The 18,400-nt window shown below is 39.8% G+C and overlaps 1 protein-coding gene across 1 annotated transcript; it reads right to left on the bottom strand.

Moving 5' to 3' along the window:
* Positions 1-9,040: 9,040 nt before the first annotated feature.
* NHLRC3 (NHL repeat containing 3) lies at positions 9,041-18,395 on the bottom strand. Its single transcript, XM_082278736.1, has 7 exons — positions 18,331-18,395; positions 17,106-17,255; positions 16,069-16,216; positions 15,385-15,585; positions 14,152-14,243; positions 12,181-12,293; positions 9,041-11,702 (listed from the first exon to the last, which is right to left on the bottom strand). Exons 1-7 carry the CDS (start codon positions 18,376-18,378, stop codon positions 11,474-11,476), a joined length of 981 nt encoding a protein of 326 aa, XP_082134862.1. The 5' UTR covers positions 18,379-18,395; the 3' UTR covers positions 9,041-11,473.
* Positions 18,396-18,400: the final 5 nt, after the last annotated feature.

Raw genomic sequence — 18,400 nt, 5'->3', positions numbered from 1 at the left:
TAAAAGAGCTGATTACAGAAGTAACGAAAACAAGTAACTGACAAACCAAGAAGAATGTTTTTGTTGTGGATTCTTGAGGCTTCTGGTGAGCAGTTTTCTCCCCTCCACTTAAACAGATACACTGTAAACACCATTGGACATAGCTGTAAGGAAAACTGTAAAGAGAGAATAAGCTCCAAAGCAGCAGCCCACCTCTGGTGACATGGATTATTTTCTTTCTCAGTAACTCTGGAAGCCCACTTTGCACTGTAATTTTACTTTCTCCTCAGCTATGTCTTAGGGATCACTTTACACAACAGTTGTTTTCATTGAGTGGCATTGCGTGTCAAGGTATTGTGAATTGCAAACTGGTTTTTCAGGTTAAAGGGACATTGTCAGAAAACAATACTGTACATGCATATATGCACATTTAATACCTTATAAAATCTATTAACTCAAGCAGGCAAAAGCCTAGGAAGTGTCAGAGGTAATGCCATCTGTGCAACTCTAAATCTGCCCTTTCCCCACATGCATCATGGCTGCAATCTTTAATGACATGATCACCAATTTATTTTCTCCCCAGGGGCTCCTGTCTCATTTAGTGTCCTCTGCTGGGTGGTCCTCCTTCAGCTTCCTGTTCCTTGGAGATCTCCACGCTCACTGCACAACCAAACATCCACATATTTTCCACAGGAATAACAAGTGGAAATTACCTCATGCAGAGTACGTGACCTTTGCTGAATTTAAAGCCATATTTAGTAGGAAGGCATTAGAGCTTCTGCTTGTTTTAAAATTCTTCTAAATAAGTGGAAAACAATATACTTTCTTAGGAGTCACTGATTTAAGCAGAAGATAAAGCAAATCCATTGCATGGATGACTTCAGCCTGGATAGTTAACTTCAGAGGTGAAAAGTAAACAAACCCAATGTCTAATAAAGGTGAATGTTGGAAGGTTCTGGCTGGGTGACATGACTGGCTTTATCGATCACTCGGTTTGTATTTTGATAAGCCCACTGCAGTCCTGGGAGTTTCCTCAAGAGCCTTGTTGAAGAAGAGGAACAGGACACCAGAGGCTGGGGTCTAGGTCTGGGCTCCAAGTAAAACAGCTGCAAAAAAAATGGGAGGAGAAGTGTCCAGGGCTGGTTCTGTTCTCTTGTCCCTTCTATCCCCTCAGCGTGGTCTGTGGGTGAGGGTGTTGCTGCGAAGCAAAAGCCACCATTGTTGGGCACCTGGAGACCTGGAGGAGGAGTAGTCAGCTTCCCTTTTGGTTTCATTCCCTTCCTTTGTGGAGCAAGCAAGACAGCAAAAAATAAGTGACCAACAAAAGGCTCCAGGTTTGCTTTCACCCACTTAAAAAACTAAGGCCAGGCAATTAAACCAACTGCAGCAGCTAAAATAGTCTTGTCCCAGAACAGGAATGAAGCCACCCAATCCCATTTGTCCCACCGTTTCTGGGTTGCCAGTATTGCTTCAATTTTGCCATTCATCTCTCCCCCACTGCATCTGATTATCTGCATAAAAGGCTAATAAATTCTCTGCTGAATTTTAAAAAGTAGCATTATTTGCATTTTGAACACCCAGCCGTGCAGGATCCAGCCCATTTAATTATTACGCTTCAGAGGATGTACCCGGTTTTGTCACTCACCCTCACCAAGGAGGCACAGGCTAGCAAGGGATGAGCAGTGGGATTATCAGTCACTTGGCCTGCTGGTGTTTATTTAGACATTACCAATTGCCACTCCTGATTTGGAGCCTAATTTACACTTCAGATTCAAGACTGCTATCCTAGGGATGGATCCATGCTGGTACTAGCTCTTTAAGTGTGTGCACCAGGAACCACATTCAATTTGACTAGGCTTGCATAAATCTTTGCTGAATGAAAAGGATGAATTTCCAGCCTGTGTCATGGACTTGTACTTCCATTAAATGCCACTGTGTTCCACTTAATTTTTGAATGTTTTGTTTACTTGGATTCACCTCTAACCACATTGCAGTGAAAAAGAAATTCTTCCAAGGGCTAACAAGTATGTTTATAGTAAAACTTTTTAGAAGGTGCTCATAATTTCCTCTCTATTAATTTTCCCACTGTTTCATTATCTGCAACGTGCTTATGTCAAGCTCTCTTGGCAATGTGCAGGCTTTTATCTCATGTATTGTGTAGTGCCAAGTGCTGTTTTTTTTCTTTTGAAATAACATAGGGTTTGAATTTTTAGATCAAGATGCAAGTGTTTCTTCTCTGATAAAAATTTTGGGTCAAGCAGCTATTATTCCTTTATTATCTCAGCTGAAATTTCTCCCAAGCAGAAGAGTGAGAACTAAGGATGTCATAAAATCCATTAAAACTCATACAGTGTAATTATTACAGTGAGTTACACTGGTGAAATAGCATTCCTTGGGACACCTGAGCTGGTCTAATGGATCCCTCACACCAAACCAGACCTCTTTTTGCAAGCATGGGGGTTTCAGATTGTCTTACTGAATTATATATTGCTTTTCTTTAACACCAGCCCATTTCCTTGGGGAAGGCCTCCAGGGCTGTCTCTGTACAGAGCAAACACAGCAGGGAGCTATTGCTGATGCTGGGTGGCTTAGGCAGTTTCATTATAGAAGCATTTGCTACTATTCTCCTCTCCCAGCATGCCTTAGACCCAGACTAGATCAATAAAAATTAAATTAAAATAACATACATATGTATGAATGTATCTGCATCTGCTGCACACCTCTCCTGATATATTATATGTAGACCTGAGTGTGTGTGTCTTTGTGTTTAGGATACATACAATATGCAATCCATACAATCTGAAATTTGTTACATCATCTTGAGCAAGTTGAAATTTGCTGGGGAAGGTGATAACCTTTATTATACCTAATGAGAAAGTTGATCTAAAAAAAAAAAAATTACATAAGGCTTTGCGTACCCAAATGTTTGCCCCCTGCTTTAAACTGCCTCAGATGGGCTAACAAGAGATAATATTTCTTCTTGCAAAAGTTGTGTCTGCAGATCATGATAGGTTTTACATCAGGAGCGTGATTGCTTTCTCTATTGGAGAAGGAAGGTGCTGCTCAGAGAGCAGCCATCATGACAGAAGGACCCTCTGGTTCCATGTGGAGCAGGAGGGGCGCAGGGAGAAGCCTATGTGACACACCATGCCTTGCATGACTGACTGCTCTGCAGAGGTGCATGGGTTTCACAGCACCTGGCAACCTTCCTAGGACTGCCTGGTGGCCAGCTGTGCTTTAGAGGTGGCCTCTCCTAGACTGCCAGCAAATCTGCCTTTTTAGATAAGCTGTGTCTTTCTTTGCAGTGCCTGGTTAAAAAAAAAACCCCAGCTTTTTTAACATAAGCCCCTCCAGTGCTGTCAGGGCTTCCTGATGTGCAGTCTGTCCTCCTCTCCTGTGCACTGCTGGGGAGCTGTGTGCAAGGAAGAAGACTTGTGCACTGCCAAAGCCTGTGTGAGGATGGAGAAACTGTGACTGACAGCAGCAGGCCAGAGAGAAGGTAAGTACATGGTGGGAGCTGTCTGTGGCAGCCCTTTGCCGCTGGGTGAGCTCTGGCGGTAGATCAACATGGGTCAGCTGGGGAAACACCATCAGACATAACTATAAGGAAAATATTAACTTGACTCTATTAATATCAACAGTTTAATTCATAAAAGATATTTGATAAATATTGTTTTGTGGCCTGTATTTCCTCCTGACTCACCTGTCTGTGAGAAAGAAGGACATTTATGACAAGGAGATTGGGCAAAATGAAAATCAGGAGCTCTCTGCTGCCCCGTGCATCCCTGTTAGAACACTGGCAAGCATTTTCAAATCAATTGAAAGGTTCCACCTTTAAAGTCATCCCAAATATTTTTACCTTTTCCAGCTCATTATCTGTCTTACAGATGATTCAAACGTACTTTCTTTCTGTTTTCATCCAGTAGCATCATCCATCACAAAGCCCTGTTAAAGCAACAGCTTGGAGGCACATCATGGCAATCTTTACTTATAGTAAAATCTCCTGCTCTTGTAACAACTTTCTAGTTTTCATTACTAAAAGCTCTGAAATTAGAGTGGGCATTAAGTAAGATGGGGCAAGCCTTATTACAGAGCTAGTGTAGATTCTGCTAGGTACAATCACTCCTCTCTCCTCCCCTCTGCTAAGTAGAATCCCTCCCCTCTCCTCCCCCCTGACCTCCAGGTCTCCTCCTTAATTGATTAAAGGCATATTTCCACTATAAGATTTATAGACATGTTGAAGCACATGCCTCTGATTCCTTTCTCTTTTACAGCATCCCTGTAGTGACAATTATGGTTATTTGCTTGTAGACCAGTTACCCACTGCCATGAACATTGCAGTGGGAGACCCCATTTGGGAGGCAAGAGTCATCTTCTGCCTGCTTGTTCCAGCTACACCAATGCACATGAGATAAACCAGCACAACCATCAGCATTGTGTCTTGGCTGGAAATCATTAAAACATTTAAAGAGCACCTTCATTTGAATTCAAACATTTTTCAAGGGTTCCAGTCTTTGAACGAAAATTAGCTTGTGCTACTTTGTGTTTGTGTCAGACAATGGGTAATGATGTGTTACCAAAAAATTTATTATTTTTTTATATTTTAGTACCTGATTCAGAGAGTATAATGCTTTTCATCTTTGGGACAGTGGACAGGTGGCACAGGCAGCGAGAGCATGACCCTTGGGAGGAACATTAAAGGTGATCAGACTGGAATGAGGGCAACTCTGGTCTCTTTGCTGCAACTTTTGATTTTCAGTAAGAGAAATGAACTGAGTTTGTGACTGTATGTCCTCTTCATAAAGTACCTTCACCACTAAAATCTTAGATATTTGCAAACTCTTACCTTCCTTTCAAGGTAAGAGTACCTACCTAGGTACCTACTTCTCCTGCATAACAGACACCACGTGTCTCTGCCCATCTGTATCCTCCACCCCACTGTGGCATGCCAGGAGTCTGTACATCCTCACTGAGTTCTGAAGCCAAACCAGTTCACAGCAGCAGCTATAGGGAAAAGGCAAGTTCACACAGAGGCCTTACGTGGTGAAATGCCAACGATGCCCCACACAGTAACTGCATCCAGCCAAGGATTTTTAACAGACTTTTCTACCCCTGCTCTACTATTTCTAATTCTGCTTTAGCCTTCCTGAGATTAGAAGGGGGAAGAAGAGGCAGAATTGCCTGTACTATTCCAAATGAGCATGCAGTAGGAATTCACATTGCATTGCAAAGCTTTCTGTTTGATCAGCTGGTACTTTCCTAGTACCGTCCATTATTCTCTTTGTTTCCTGACTGCTGCTGAGTCCAGAAGCTGATATTTTCAAAGAATCATCTTTTATGAGCTGGAATAATTTCCTGAATGGCAGTATATATTAAAGCTATCACAATGTATAAAATTGGACTTCTTTTTACTAATTGTACCTGATTTTATATTTATCAGTGTTACATTTCTTTTGCTATTTTATTGCCCAGTCATTCAATCTCATGGTATCCTTCTGCAACTCTTTGCAGCTTTTGTCTTTACTCTCAAGCCTGAGTAGCTTAGTATTGTCAGTAAATTCTGTCCCTGACTTCCCAAATTCATTTCCAGAACATTAATCAATACATTGACCAGCACAGAACTAGTTTTTAACTTCATTTATAATATTTTAATTAGTCTTCCATAATTATCCCTTCTTTCTCATTTCACACAATTGGACACTAGGCATGAGATGTTGCTAAAAGCCCTTTTAAGATTTAAGCAAACTTTATTAGCCAGATCATTCTGACATACATGCTCAGAGATTCTTCCAAAGACCTGTAATAGATTTCATGGTTGTGTATCCAATACATCTACTATTTCATTATGGTTTATGTCAATTGGCAAGGTACAGTCATCAATTCTTTTGAACCTCTACAGAAATCTCACACACAGGTGTGGTGGGGTTTTTTTTGTTTGTTTGTGTGTGTGTGGTAGAATTTTTTTCTTTCCTTGAACCATATTTGCCATTTTTTCTCTCCTCTGATACTTATGCACTTCTAAGCACAAGTTAGTATTTCAGAAATCTCATGAAAATACTTAATGACCTTAATGAACTGACCACCTGCTAGTAACTTATCAGAGTGTTTCAATAAGCCATTTACTAACACTTAAATTCAGCCAGATCTTCTGATTAAGATCCTGTCAAAAATTGTTAACAGCATGAAAAGTTTGCTAAGCATGTCAACAGCAAATAGAGATAAAAATCTCTGTATCCATTCTGGTCTATTCTTCCACATTTACACCTTGACCACACAGTCACCCAAGTTCTTTGACAACTGTCAGAGACAGTACTATACCGAGAGCTAGTAGCAGGAACAAATTCAGCCTCATCAAATCATGGGGAGATAGTATTACTCCCATACAGCACACAGATAGGTTTAGTGCTGGCAGTTCTAATATCCAGACTTCCTGTCGCACAGGAAACATTCTTCTGGATTGTTTTTTTTTTCATTAAAAAGTGCTATGAAAACATTTTGAAATTAAAGTATTATCAGTTTTCCATTGCAAGTCAAGTTTTCCAATCTACACAGTTTAGATAAGGAGCAGAGCAAGAGATGACTCTGTCATCATCTGTAAATGACTCTATGGGTGATAAGAAAAAAACCCTGCCATATTAAATCTCTAAGCTACCTGAAAACAGAACACAGGATGTTGAAGACAAATTAATCCAGAATAAAGCCTCCCCTTCATAATGATGTTTATTGACTACTAGGAAGAATTTAAATACATAGACTTTAGTTATTCAGGAGATTTCTCATGTCTTAATTTGTTTGTAAGAGATCCCACCATAGCTGAGAGTGAATTACCAGGCTTGTTCTTGCTGTAACTGGGCAGTATTCTTCACCTCTGTTTTGCAGATCCAGTGACACAATTACATGTAGTTTCCTCAGACTCAAAATGTGATACTATGATAAAGTATGTCTATCCCATATCTCATTTGTATCAGTGTTACTTTGGCTTTAATGTAGTAACAAATCATCCTGTGTGCATAAATTAATATGTTCCTACTTTAAAATTTCATATAAGCAACATGACTTTGATGTTTTATGAACACTGAAAGACTCAAATATATTGAATCATTTACCTGAAGAAAAGTCTTTGTTCTAACCTTTTTATGGCAACTGCTGGAAAATACAAGTTTTGCAGATGCAATCTCCCAAAGGAGTAGAATAAAACAGTAATACAAAACCAGAGCAAGGTTTTTTTTAAACATAGGCTGAGAAAGGAGGGGTAGAATAAAATTGGTGAATGAGATTAAGTAAGCTTAGCTCTAATCTTGCTCAGGGTCACCTCTGTAGGGAAATATACTGGCATTGCTCTCATGGTATAATTATGCTGCTACAGTTATACTATTATAAATTATTATGTTTCCAAAGCAACATATCAGTAGTAATTCCACTGAAACCAAGGATGTAAGGACTACAAGAATCAATTCACGATATCCAGTTGTCTCTGGACACTGAATTACTGATTTTTTTCTTCCTACGAAAAACATGGAAATAAAAGATGGACATAAATCCAGCAATAATAAGCCAAAATTACTATGATTCTGTGATCAGCTTATGCTTAAAGCAGTCTATTTTGAAAAGAGAAAGGAAGTCTGGAGCAATTCATTATCTTTGTTGACTTATTAAAACATTTAGGAAGCACCAGCTGTTAGGTCTGTCTGTCTTCACACGGAGTCCCCCCAGCATCAGCAGGGGTTTGGTGCCCTCTTACGTTGGATACAGGCAACTTGAGTGATTGCAAACTGCTGGGTGATGCATGGCTTGAGAAGGCTTCTCAGGATACAAATTGTTAAGAAAGTAAGTGCCAGCTAAGATAACTGACTACTTAATGCTTCAAAAAGGTTAATAACCACTGTAAGGAAGCGAACTTACAGAGGCAGTGAACTTCAAGCAACGAACAGAGCCACGGACATACTTTTGTACCATTCCCTTCAGGTTTTACTGAGGCGTTCAGCCTCACTAAACTGATCTTGCACAGCACAAACCTGACTCAGGCTTTTTTTGGTTTGGCCAAATATTGTTTCTGATGATAATGAGAGCACAAACACACACACAGAAAAAGGCTGTTGAGCATCACAAAAAAATCATGAATAATGAGGCACTGGCACAAGTTCCCCAATGAAGTTGTGGATGCCCCATCCCTGGAAGTGCTCAAGGTGTGGTTGGATGATCTGAGCAACGTGATCCAGTGGCAAGTTCCCTGCCCATGCCAGGGGGGTTGGAACCAGATGATCTTAAAGGTCTTTTCCAACCCAAATCATTCTATGATTCTTTGAAGAGAGAGGACTGTGTGATCTGGTCTTACATCCTGGAAACATCATCCAGTTAACATCTAGGTACTTACTCAGAGAAAAGTATTAAAAAAAAAAGGCCTGCAGAATTGGAGACAACAAAATAGAGGGTAATTCTATTTCCATTACTTGAATACTCCAGTGATTACTGCTCACACTTTAAAGCTGGCATTTAATACCTAAAATTACATTTCTGGGCACTTATAGCAATCACCTTAGATTTCTCTCTTGTCTAGTTAACACTGCAGTATGTTACTTTTTTTCTTGTGCAAGTATTTCTAATCCATAGAGAACCCTTCTTGGTCTTCTAAAAACTAGATGGATTGCTCAGTAAATCCTTTCTGAAAGTAAAACTTGATTTGGTATAAGAAGTGTTTTGTTTGTTTCTTTTTAATTTCCCTACTAGCATCATAAGAGTATATACAGTTTAAATATTTTTTTTAAACTTGGCACTTATGTAACTCATTATTCCATTTTACTAATTACTCAGAGGGAAACATGAGAGATATTTAAGTGTCTGTGTTGATACATAAATTAGAATGCAAAAGAGACTGGCCACAGAAATAGTGATGCATAAAGATAACATGGAATTTTAGATTACATTTAAATGTAATTTAAATTATCAGAAATTAATTAATACCTTATTTAAGTGCCTAGGGCACTTAAAGAGTAATCCATTACAGTGGAATGTAATTATATTAGAACAGAAATAAAGCACCCAAGACTTTAATAATGGGAAATTCTCAATTTATTTTAACAAATTCTCCTACTATGCATTTTTTCAGAGATTGGTATCAAGGTGATACATAAGAAAACATTCAGAGGAATAGCAAGTTAGTGCACAAAATCATTTTCTCAGTCTGGTCATAGATACAGAGATAAACCAGAGTCTAAGCATCTTATAATAATTAATAATAAGCATCCCTTGTCCCTTGTTATCACGGATACCCTAATGCCTGGTGGCAAGGCACATTTTGGCACCTTGGCCTATTTCAGTAAAGCCAGACAAAACTGGATGGATGTTCCCAATTTCTTGAGGCTACACAGGCTCATGAAAAAGAGTTGAGAGCAGATCCATGCAGCAAACGGAAACTTGTACATGTAAGTTATTTGTCAACATCCAAAAGTGCACTATATTGCTTTATTCAACACAAAAACATATTCCCAGAGAGCTTGTAGTTCTACTTTCAAATGGATGTGACAAAGGGAAAATAAATAAGGAGAGGATGTAGTGAAGAGAGATGGGTATGCCTGGACCCCCTATACCATCAAGATATGTTCAAATATCATATCATCACAGTAAAATTTTATAAAATAAATCCACCTTGTGTAGACAAGAAATAGCTAAATTGCACAGAGAGCAGAGATCCCTGAGCTAGTCAAAAACTTGTTAGAAGAGCCAGACAACACACTGTGTGGACATATCCACATGGTCTAGAGGAAGTACTGCTACTTTTTCAGCAAATAAATATTGCTTACTAGCTCCCATTCAAGACCACACAAGTGATGGACCATATTTGCTAGTGGATAACCTTGAAGTTCTGCTTCTAAGGCTTGAGTGAGGACAGCTCCAGGTGGGATCTGGTTTTATTGTTGTGGATATAGCCAACAACAAAGCATTCACACTTAGTGCATTAATCTCAAACAGCACTGAAATCAGGCAGTCAGGTTCCACAGCTGAGTTACTTTTCAGAGAAGGTATGAATCTGACTTTTCTGGACAGATTTTCCATCTGCTGACTCACAAATTGTGATCATAGGTTGGCACCTACCAAATTAAGTAGCATTTGCTTTTGGTAACATTCACTGAAATGGGTATTTCCCATCAGTACAATTCTATTTCCCATATTCCCTTTCTAAGAAAGTAGAAAAAAAATTGCCTCTCTTAGCTGGCAATTAGCATTAAAATAATCCACACAGCAGAATAAGTGTGTGGAAACAGCAAAAATCATCTCAAGTGTTTTGAAGAGCTAGAAAATATGGAATGTGGATTGGAATGTGGATCCACAGTTTTACCATGGTGATCAGTTATCCACTGTCTCATTTCTGCCATGCCATCTTCCCCATCCCATTTTCCCATACTTGGCTCCCTCTATGCTATAAAGTGAACTTAAAATCTTGTAGCAACATGTAAAGAAAGCAGAATCCTTCTGCTCTGGGAATGGAGAGGCAGGATTTTTTAGGACAGAGCTTAGAGACATCTGCTATAATATAGTGTAAGAAACTTAACTCTAGGCATTAGTGGAGTTGATGAAGTCTGAGTTCTGGAAATAAATTAAAACAGATGCTTTGCTGTTAAGTGACAGAGCTTCAATTAAGCCAGAAGAAAATCGTATGTCTCCCAGTCCCTACTGCTTATTAAGACTTTCCTAGCAAATTGCAATTTGTTTTTCTTGAGGAACTTACATGACTTGAACCTCAATATGTTCCCCTATGAAACCTTACGGAACAGAAAACTCATGCTGATATAAATCAAATAAGGTTAAGAATTGATTTAGTTAAGAATCAGTACTTGGCTGCTGTGCACATACTTTTAATTTAGTTTGAAGTGTCTAATATCAATTTAGCTCAAGCTTATTACAGACTTTATGGCTTTAGCTAGAGCTGAAAACAGATTTCAATACTTACGTCATTAACCACCTAAGGCAGATGCCAGTATCAGTACTGACACCAATATCCAGCAGCATCTAATTTAACATTGTGACACATCCTTATATTCTGTGTTGAACAGTAAAAAAAGAAAAGTGAAGAAACATTGAAATGAAGTGCTCTTCTCCCAGGAAATAATTTATAAAACTTCTTTCAGACATTTCTGATCATTTAACAACAGAGTCTATGCAGAGGAGCCCCAAGTTGACTCCATGCATTTAAGATCAACAGTTGTGTTTGTAAAAATAATAAATGTTTGTAAAAATAATAATAAAATGAAAATGCTTATCATTTTACAGGTGCAACGAAAGTAAAAGCCACCATTATCATTACTTAAACAAGTAACAGCTCAAGATCAAGTATTTCTCCAGAACAGCTAGGACAGAGTCTTAGCTCTAGAGTTCTGGGAGCACTTGTGTAGTTCTGTGCTTGTCTAAGGAAACACCAGCTATAAAGAACTCATGGAAATGTGGTCATAGGTTTTGTATGACACACAGCTTGTGCCATGGCAGTTGTGGGAAACCATCAGCTTAAGGGTACGTATTTTTGTACTTGCTGGGCTCCAATCTCTGCAACATAGACTGCTCCAGACCTCATGTCTACATCCACAAGGTGTGGTTTGGTTTCATCAGCCAGCTGGACGCTGTGGACCATGACACAGTCCCCAATGGAGCCAACTGGAGGTGCTGCCAAGATTGCCAACCGGTTGATGTTCAGCTGAGCTACAATCAGGTATTTGTAATCAGCAGTAAACCTGTGAAAGACAAACATATTTTTGAACAATGAACTCCATATGACATCTCATTTTAACACAAACAAAACCTCTTTAAAATCAGTTTTGAGGACTGAGTGAAAAATGCAATGTGACATTGAGAATTAACTTGTAAGCCTTGCTCTTCATATGGCTGCTAATTGAGACACATTATGCTACAGAAAACTCGTTCAAGAAAATCTTTATTCCTGTAGAAGGTGTAACAGTAAGGTTAATATCATAACAACTTTGAAGTCAAGCTCCCAAGCCTGCACTCGAATCCACAGGGCTTGTTAAAAGCCAGAATTTCCTGGTCAAGGTGCAACTGTGCAGATCTTTGCATATGTTAGGACACCCAGCACCTTACTACACTGGTTAGTTAACTCCTTGCCAGCAGGCATTAAATATCAACATTTTAATTCATCAGTAAGAGTACACCTTATTTATGCAACTGCATACTTCTAGAACTGTTCAACAATACCTGACAGAATACGGTCCATCTTCTGAAAAACAGCCACTCCAAGACCCAAGCCATTCTCCTGTGACTTTATCAAAAACTTGGATTCTCTTGTTGTCTCTGTCTGCAACCCATACCTGTTAAAAACAAAACTCATAGCTGTCAACAAATAGAACAAATTAAATGCATTTGTTTCTTACAAGAGCAAAGTTCCCTGTAGTAAAATGGAAGAATGTACCTGGAAAAATGTATACCTTCCCACTCAAAACTAAATTAGAAAATGTGACTTCCAGATATAAACCAAAACTGGCCTGTAGCTAGCATACACAAATTATTTTATACTACTTTAACAGAGAAATCAGTGCCTTCTCTTCATTTTTTGTGGCTATATGGATATATTTTATAGGATTTTTATCCCCACAATGAAGACATATTTCCACCTATTAAATTCTGAAGATCTGTCTAAAGGTCTGTCACCTGCATTTGTTTTTCCAGTGGTAGTCTCATTTCATGATCATGATCTGCAAACACTCTTGATATGCCTAATACTACTGCAAATACTGAGCAATTTAAACACTTAAGAGCGTGTTTAGCTGGTTTTGTCTAACCAGTTTTGTTTCTCTCCCACCCTGTGTTAACTGGGTTCACAAACTTTGCAAGCTAGGAATACCACTAGACAGTTCTAGTGAAGGCATTTTTTGTACAACAATCACTGAAGTTTTAGCTGTTGACAACTCATCAGCCTGGTATGTAAACTTCGTAACTTTTCTGGGGTATCACCAAAAAGGAAGCAATAAACATAACCTTAGATCTTTCATCACTATTGTTAAATGAAACACTACTACAGCATTCTCTTAGCTTTCTTATGAATTAACAATTATTTCTCAACCTGAACTGATGATCAACACTATGTTGGCAGTAAAATCACAGCTCATCCCAGTTGCTGTCTTTGAATGAATAAACTCACAGTTACCCTGCAGCAGAAAGTGACCATATTCCTCCTGTTTTTTCTCCCACTCTGCCAGTTTTGGCAGAGAATTGATTTTTATATACACTTCTTATTTTGATTCAGACAGCATCAGCAGAATTAGCTTCAACCAGTGGAGTTTTAGTGAAGCAATCTTATTTGCCCTGAAACAGATTAAGAAGCAACTGCATAATTCTTCTCTAGGACTGCCAGAGCAAAAGCCAGGCTACAATTAACACCTGGCAGAAGCAGACTCTTGGAATGCCTTGAGCTGCATGTAAAAGACAGTAATGTTCATAACCTAGCTAGAGCCTTACTATCACCTAAAGCTTACTTGGAATTTCCAAGTATGAAATTAAAGCCCCCTGAAGTGTACCGATTGAGGATAACAGACCACCACTTTGTCATCTAGCAGGATCGTCTTTATATGTTTCTTCTGTGTACAAGTTTTAGGATCAACTACACAGGCAGCCAGTAGGAGAGAGAAAGTAACCACACAAAAACAAGAAGAGTAGAGCCAATGTTTCTAGTTCTTATCATTCATCCCACACACATTCACAGCCCAGTTTTCTGGGCTGTACGTCAAAGCATAGGTATTTACAGCTGGACTTGATCCTTTGGTATGCTCTTTCCCATGGGAGAAGGGCTGTTAGTCAAGGTCCGGATGGCCCAAGCAGGCCGCTGCTTCTACATGAAGAAACAGAAGTGCTTTTATTTATTAGAGAACACAGTTCTCCTGTAGTCTCACAATGGCAACCTGTTACAAACTGCAGGAGAAGCAGTCTGTTGTTGCATGGACATTGACAGTGTAAGTGGTCAGGATCCTTGTGTTAACCTTGGAGTCAGCTGCTTCCATAGAACCTGCAGTATGAAACTTCAGCTCATGACTATCACACCAAAAACTGTAACCCATAAAGCGACACAGATCGCAACAGCTTAAATAAAAAAGAAATACATTTTGTTTTGTCCAAATACATATAAATAAGTCTGTTGAAAGATGAAATTAAAAAAATTCCTTTACTCTTTACCCGTCCAAATGCATCCAGTGTTACACTGTGAGGAATCTTGAACTGACCAATGCCGCTCCCATTTGTTCCAGTCAGCCATATCTCTTTGTAGTCTAAACAGTGAGCACCATGAAAAATAAATGTAAAAAAAAAAAACCAAACTGTGAGAAAACAACAAATAAACCAGCTTTTAAGTCATTCTCTTGCAAAGCAACTTTGTGTAATTTGTAAAAGGGGAAATTTCCAAACTGTTTAAACACGGTACTCCCAATACATAAATCTGAGAAAAGACATGACTATTACAGTGACTACTGGATTGTTATTAGTGGTTTCAGGATTATGGTTACAGAAATGTAGCAACTAATACACAAGGGCCATAACCCAAGGTTTTGTTAAGCACTGAATTTAAAATAAAAAAAAAAGGAAAAAAATAGGATGGCTGATTATGCTATTGTTTCCTAAATTGATTTTTAACATTTGTTACCTGAAGTTTTTACTTTTAACAATTTACCATTTTGCAAACTATGTATTAGGAAACTATCTGCTTTATGATAGCACAACAGAGAAACAGGAGCTCCTCCACTTATTCCAGCTGTGACATATGCAGACTCCTTAGTCACTGCCCTAAATGAGGAGTATGAGCGAGCTAATTAGAATCACAGAACTATTTAAGTATAAAAGTCCTCCAGACACTGCCTAGTCCAACCTGCTCCTCAAAGCAGGACGAGCCTTGATAAAAATATCCAACTCTGAAGTTAGATCAGGTTGCTCATAACTCATCAGCTTTTCACCACATCTAAAGGAATGGAGAGTGCAAACCATCTTTGGGCCACCGTGTCATTAACTGTCTGACCACTCTTACTCTGAATGTTTTCTAACAAAAATTAAATTGAAATTCACCCCTCTTGAATCTTTTGCTCAGTGTTCCTCATTCTTCACTGTGTATCTCCAAGAAACATGTGGTTCTGTGTTCTCTATAGCCTCCTTTTACTGACTTGAAGACAGCAATAAGAATCCCCCTTAGCTTTCTTTCTTGGAGACTGAACAAAGTCACACTCTCAGCCTCTTCTAACAAATGACTAGAAGATTTCTCCTGAAGTGACAAGCAATAAAACAGGATCTGATTCATTAAGGTCTTGAAACTAAAGTTAAATGACAGTTCTGCCTAGTATTTGCTTAAAAGTTTTCCCAAGCCGCGTTATTTCAAATGCAGTTTTCAGTGGTCAACTACTGCAACAGTTCATTTGTCCATACCATCTGATAGTTTGAGCAATCTGTTGTTCATTCCTCCATCTCCATCAACAACATAGATTTCTCCAGTTTCCTCCACAAAGATCTCTGCTGGCTGATCAAATTGCAGGGGAATCAAACTTGAACCAGCATTACCCGGTGTGCCCAAGACCTGCATAAGTTTACCCAAAGGACTATACTGTTTCACTGTGTGTCCGTATTTCCCTGAATCAAGGAAAAAAAAAAATGCAACAATGTCTCAACAAAACAAAATGTAAGTATTAAAACTGACTGGAGAGATTGAAAAAGAAAATATGATACTCAGAAGTGGTATTAATACATCTAACAGACAAAACTCTATAATGAGATTACAACAGTGGGTTAGTAAATCCACAGGCTACAACAATATTCATCCATTGTATCAGGACCACTAAACCTAGGTCTAGCCAGAAGGCTTTTTTCCCTGATACTTCTGGGCAGCAGAGAGAGTGCTGACTGAGCTCAGCAGCTGTAAGCAAACACACAGCACAACTCAAGAAACTTCAGACTATTTTGTGCAGCACCCGAGAAGTTTGTTCCTGGCAAGAAAAGCACAAATCTGTCTCAGAATTGCGTGAAAGACCTAAATAAGTGAGTTGTTTAAAGCAAAATCTGCAGTACTACATTTTCTTCCCCACCTAATATTTCTCATATCACCACCATGCATACCTGTTCCAACATCTGTGATCCATACTGAACTTCCAGTTGCAGTGTTCCATACAAAGATACCATGAGGCATTTCAACTGTATCATTCCAGGCGTGAAGAAAATAGCCTTCTTCTGAGAATACAAGTACCTTAGGCACATTGTCTCCCCGCTGAAAAGGCAAAAAAAGTTCTAAAGAAAACACATTAAGTAAGTAATCTTATCATTTAAAATTCCTCTTTGTGAAGTTTTTGCAATGTTTCCTGAACCGTAAGAATCTCCTGATGTCATTGTCCACCAGAACTCTTTTTCCAGCTAGAAGAGGAAAAAGAGTTAAGAGTCTAAATTTAGCATTAGAAACCTTCCAGTCAGTCTAGACTTTAATCTTACATCACAGAGTCCAGCTTTCAGAGCAGCCAGGTGCCTGCAGCTATCTTGGTCTTCGGTTTGAACTGTGATTTTGTGCTCCTGCTGAAAAGCATGCCCAGTGGAACATGGACATGAAAAACTGCAACAGTGCTTATTAGCTGCATGGCACTCAAGTACTCATACTGTACGGTACAAGAAATTCCTACCACGTCCCATGGAGAGAATGTCTTATCCATGGCCTAGAGACAGTCACACAGGGAACTGGGTAGAGGAAATAATTTGCCTCCAGTTACTCTATCTGGTTGAAAAAGCTGTGTGGTTTTGATTTCATGGGACAAGGCCTCAAAGAATGGAAGATTCAGTTGCCCCAGAATCACATTTTATCTTACAGCTAAGGGAAGAAGCTGCTGTAACTCAGTTAAGTTGGATCATGCATTCATACCACAGAAATTTAATGCTTCAAAAAAAACCCCCCATGAACAAATGTACCAGAACTCCTTTTAAAAAGAGATGTAGCAGAGACATCTCTGCTTATATTTTCTCTGAGTTTGATACAATAATTATTCACACATGTATATAAAAATGTAAATATATAAAAATAAACGTACACATATATATCCTAATCTTAAACAGATGCTTTGAAGGCAAAAATACACAAGAACAACAGAGAGAAATACAGTATTCCCACTCACTTGTCCTACATAGACCAAACCATGCAGAGAGTCAACAGCAACACAAAATGTTTGGCCAGTGAACTGTTCTGGAGTTTTAGGCCAGCCTATGTCCAGCTTGTACATCTGTTGCTCTCCCCTCCAAGGAGAGTAGTACTCTGCTTTTAAAACCTGAAAATGCAAAATAAATATATAGTAGTGAAATTCCATGAGGGTGGGATCAAAGGAAACAACGGTTGAAAGTAACTGTGTGCTGAAGCATCATAAATTCATTTATTCAATTTAAATTAACAAGACAGATTAACAGAAGCAGGCTTGTAGCCAGGGGTTTGGACTGCAAGTGGGAAAACTTCAACAAACTGATCAAGCTAATCAAGTCCTTTGGATTGGGCAGGTCTGGAATTAGAAAGCAAAACACACACCCCGAAATTTCTTACACTAGAGTTGCTGTTGCTATCTATAAGTCACACTCCAGAAGAAGGGAAATAGTAGAGAAGGTGCCAAATGCACCAGATTCAGTAGCCACTTCAAGATGTGGAAAATAAGAAAATGAAAAAAAGTAGAGGTCAAGAAAGAAAACTACACCTTGGAAATAGGGAAGTGTAAAATGCCACAAACAGTCAGACTCGGGTCAACGTATACATTTTAAACGAAAACGGAGAAAAATAATCTTCCACTTTCTTGTTCTGTTTTTCCAGCAAAAGAGTGGAAGCTAAGCAATGCTGTAAGGTAAGCATTGAAAAGAGCACTCAGCACAGAGCTAAGAAGTAACGCGGTGACTCTGACGGCCCACGGCCACCTGACATTTCTGTTCCTCGCCCTGCCGGGACCAGGGGACACAGAGCTGCGGACAGACAGGCTGGGCTATCATGAAGGAAAACCGAGAGCAATCAAGCAAGGAGAAAACCTGTCAGTATCAAGTGGGAAGTTATTCACCCACAGACTCATTTTTCCTCGCTTGGGCGCAGCACACCGCCTGGAGCCCCCTGGAAGGGGCCGCCCCGCGCAGGCATTATCTCAGCGGGGCTGCGAAGCCGCGCAGTGCCGCAGCCTCCGCCTGGAACCCCATCAGCCACAAGCGGCGCGGGAGGCACCGAGCGCGACCGGGTCCCGGGGCGCCGCCCGCACCCCCCGCCCAGCCGGCTCCGGTCCCGCCGCCCCGGGCGCGCCCTTCGCAGCCGAGCCCTCCCCGCTGACCGCCCTAACCGGAGGCCGTGGCACAAAGCCCCGGCCGGCCGGCGCGCACCTGAGAGCCGCCGAGCAGGGCCAGCAGGGCCAGAAACGTCCCGGCCATGGCAGCCCCGGGCCCCCGGCCG

The sequence above is a fragment of the Coloeus monedula genome (genome assembly GCF_965178545.1).
Source record: "Coloeus monedula genome assembly, chromosome: 3".
NCBI classification, from domain to species: Eukaryota; Metazoa; Chordata; class Aves; order Passeriformes; family Corvidae; genus Coloeus; species Coloeus monedula.
Note: the sequence above shows the minus strand (reverse complement) of the source record. Positions and strands in the feature narration are given on the sequence as shown.

Coding starts and splice junctions, on each gene's coding strand:
- NHLRC3 (XM_082278736.1), bottom strand. CDS start 18,378: ATGGCCGGGACGTTTCTGGCCCTGCTGGCCCTGCTCGGCGGCTCTCAG. Junction 15,586..16,068: donor GATCACAGATGTTGGAACAG/GTATGCATGGTG, acceptor TCCTTGATTCAG/GGAAATACGGACACACAGTG. Junction 11,703..12,180: donor GATGGACCGTATTCTGTCAG/GTATTGTTGAAC, acceptor TGTCTTTCACAG/GTTTACTGCTGATTACAAAT.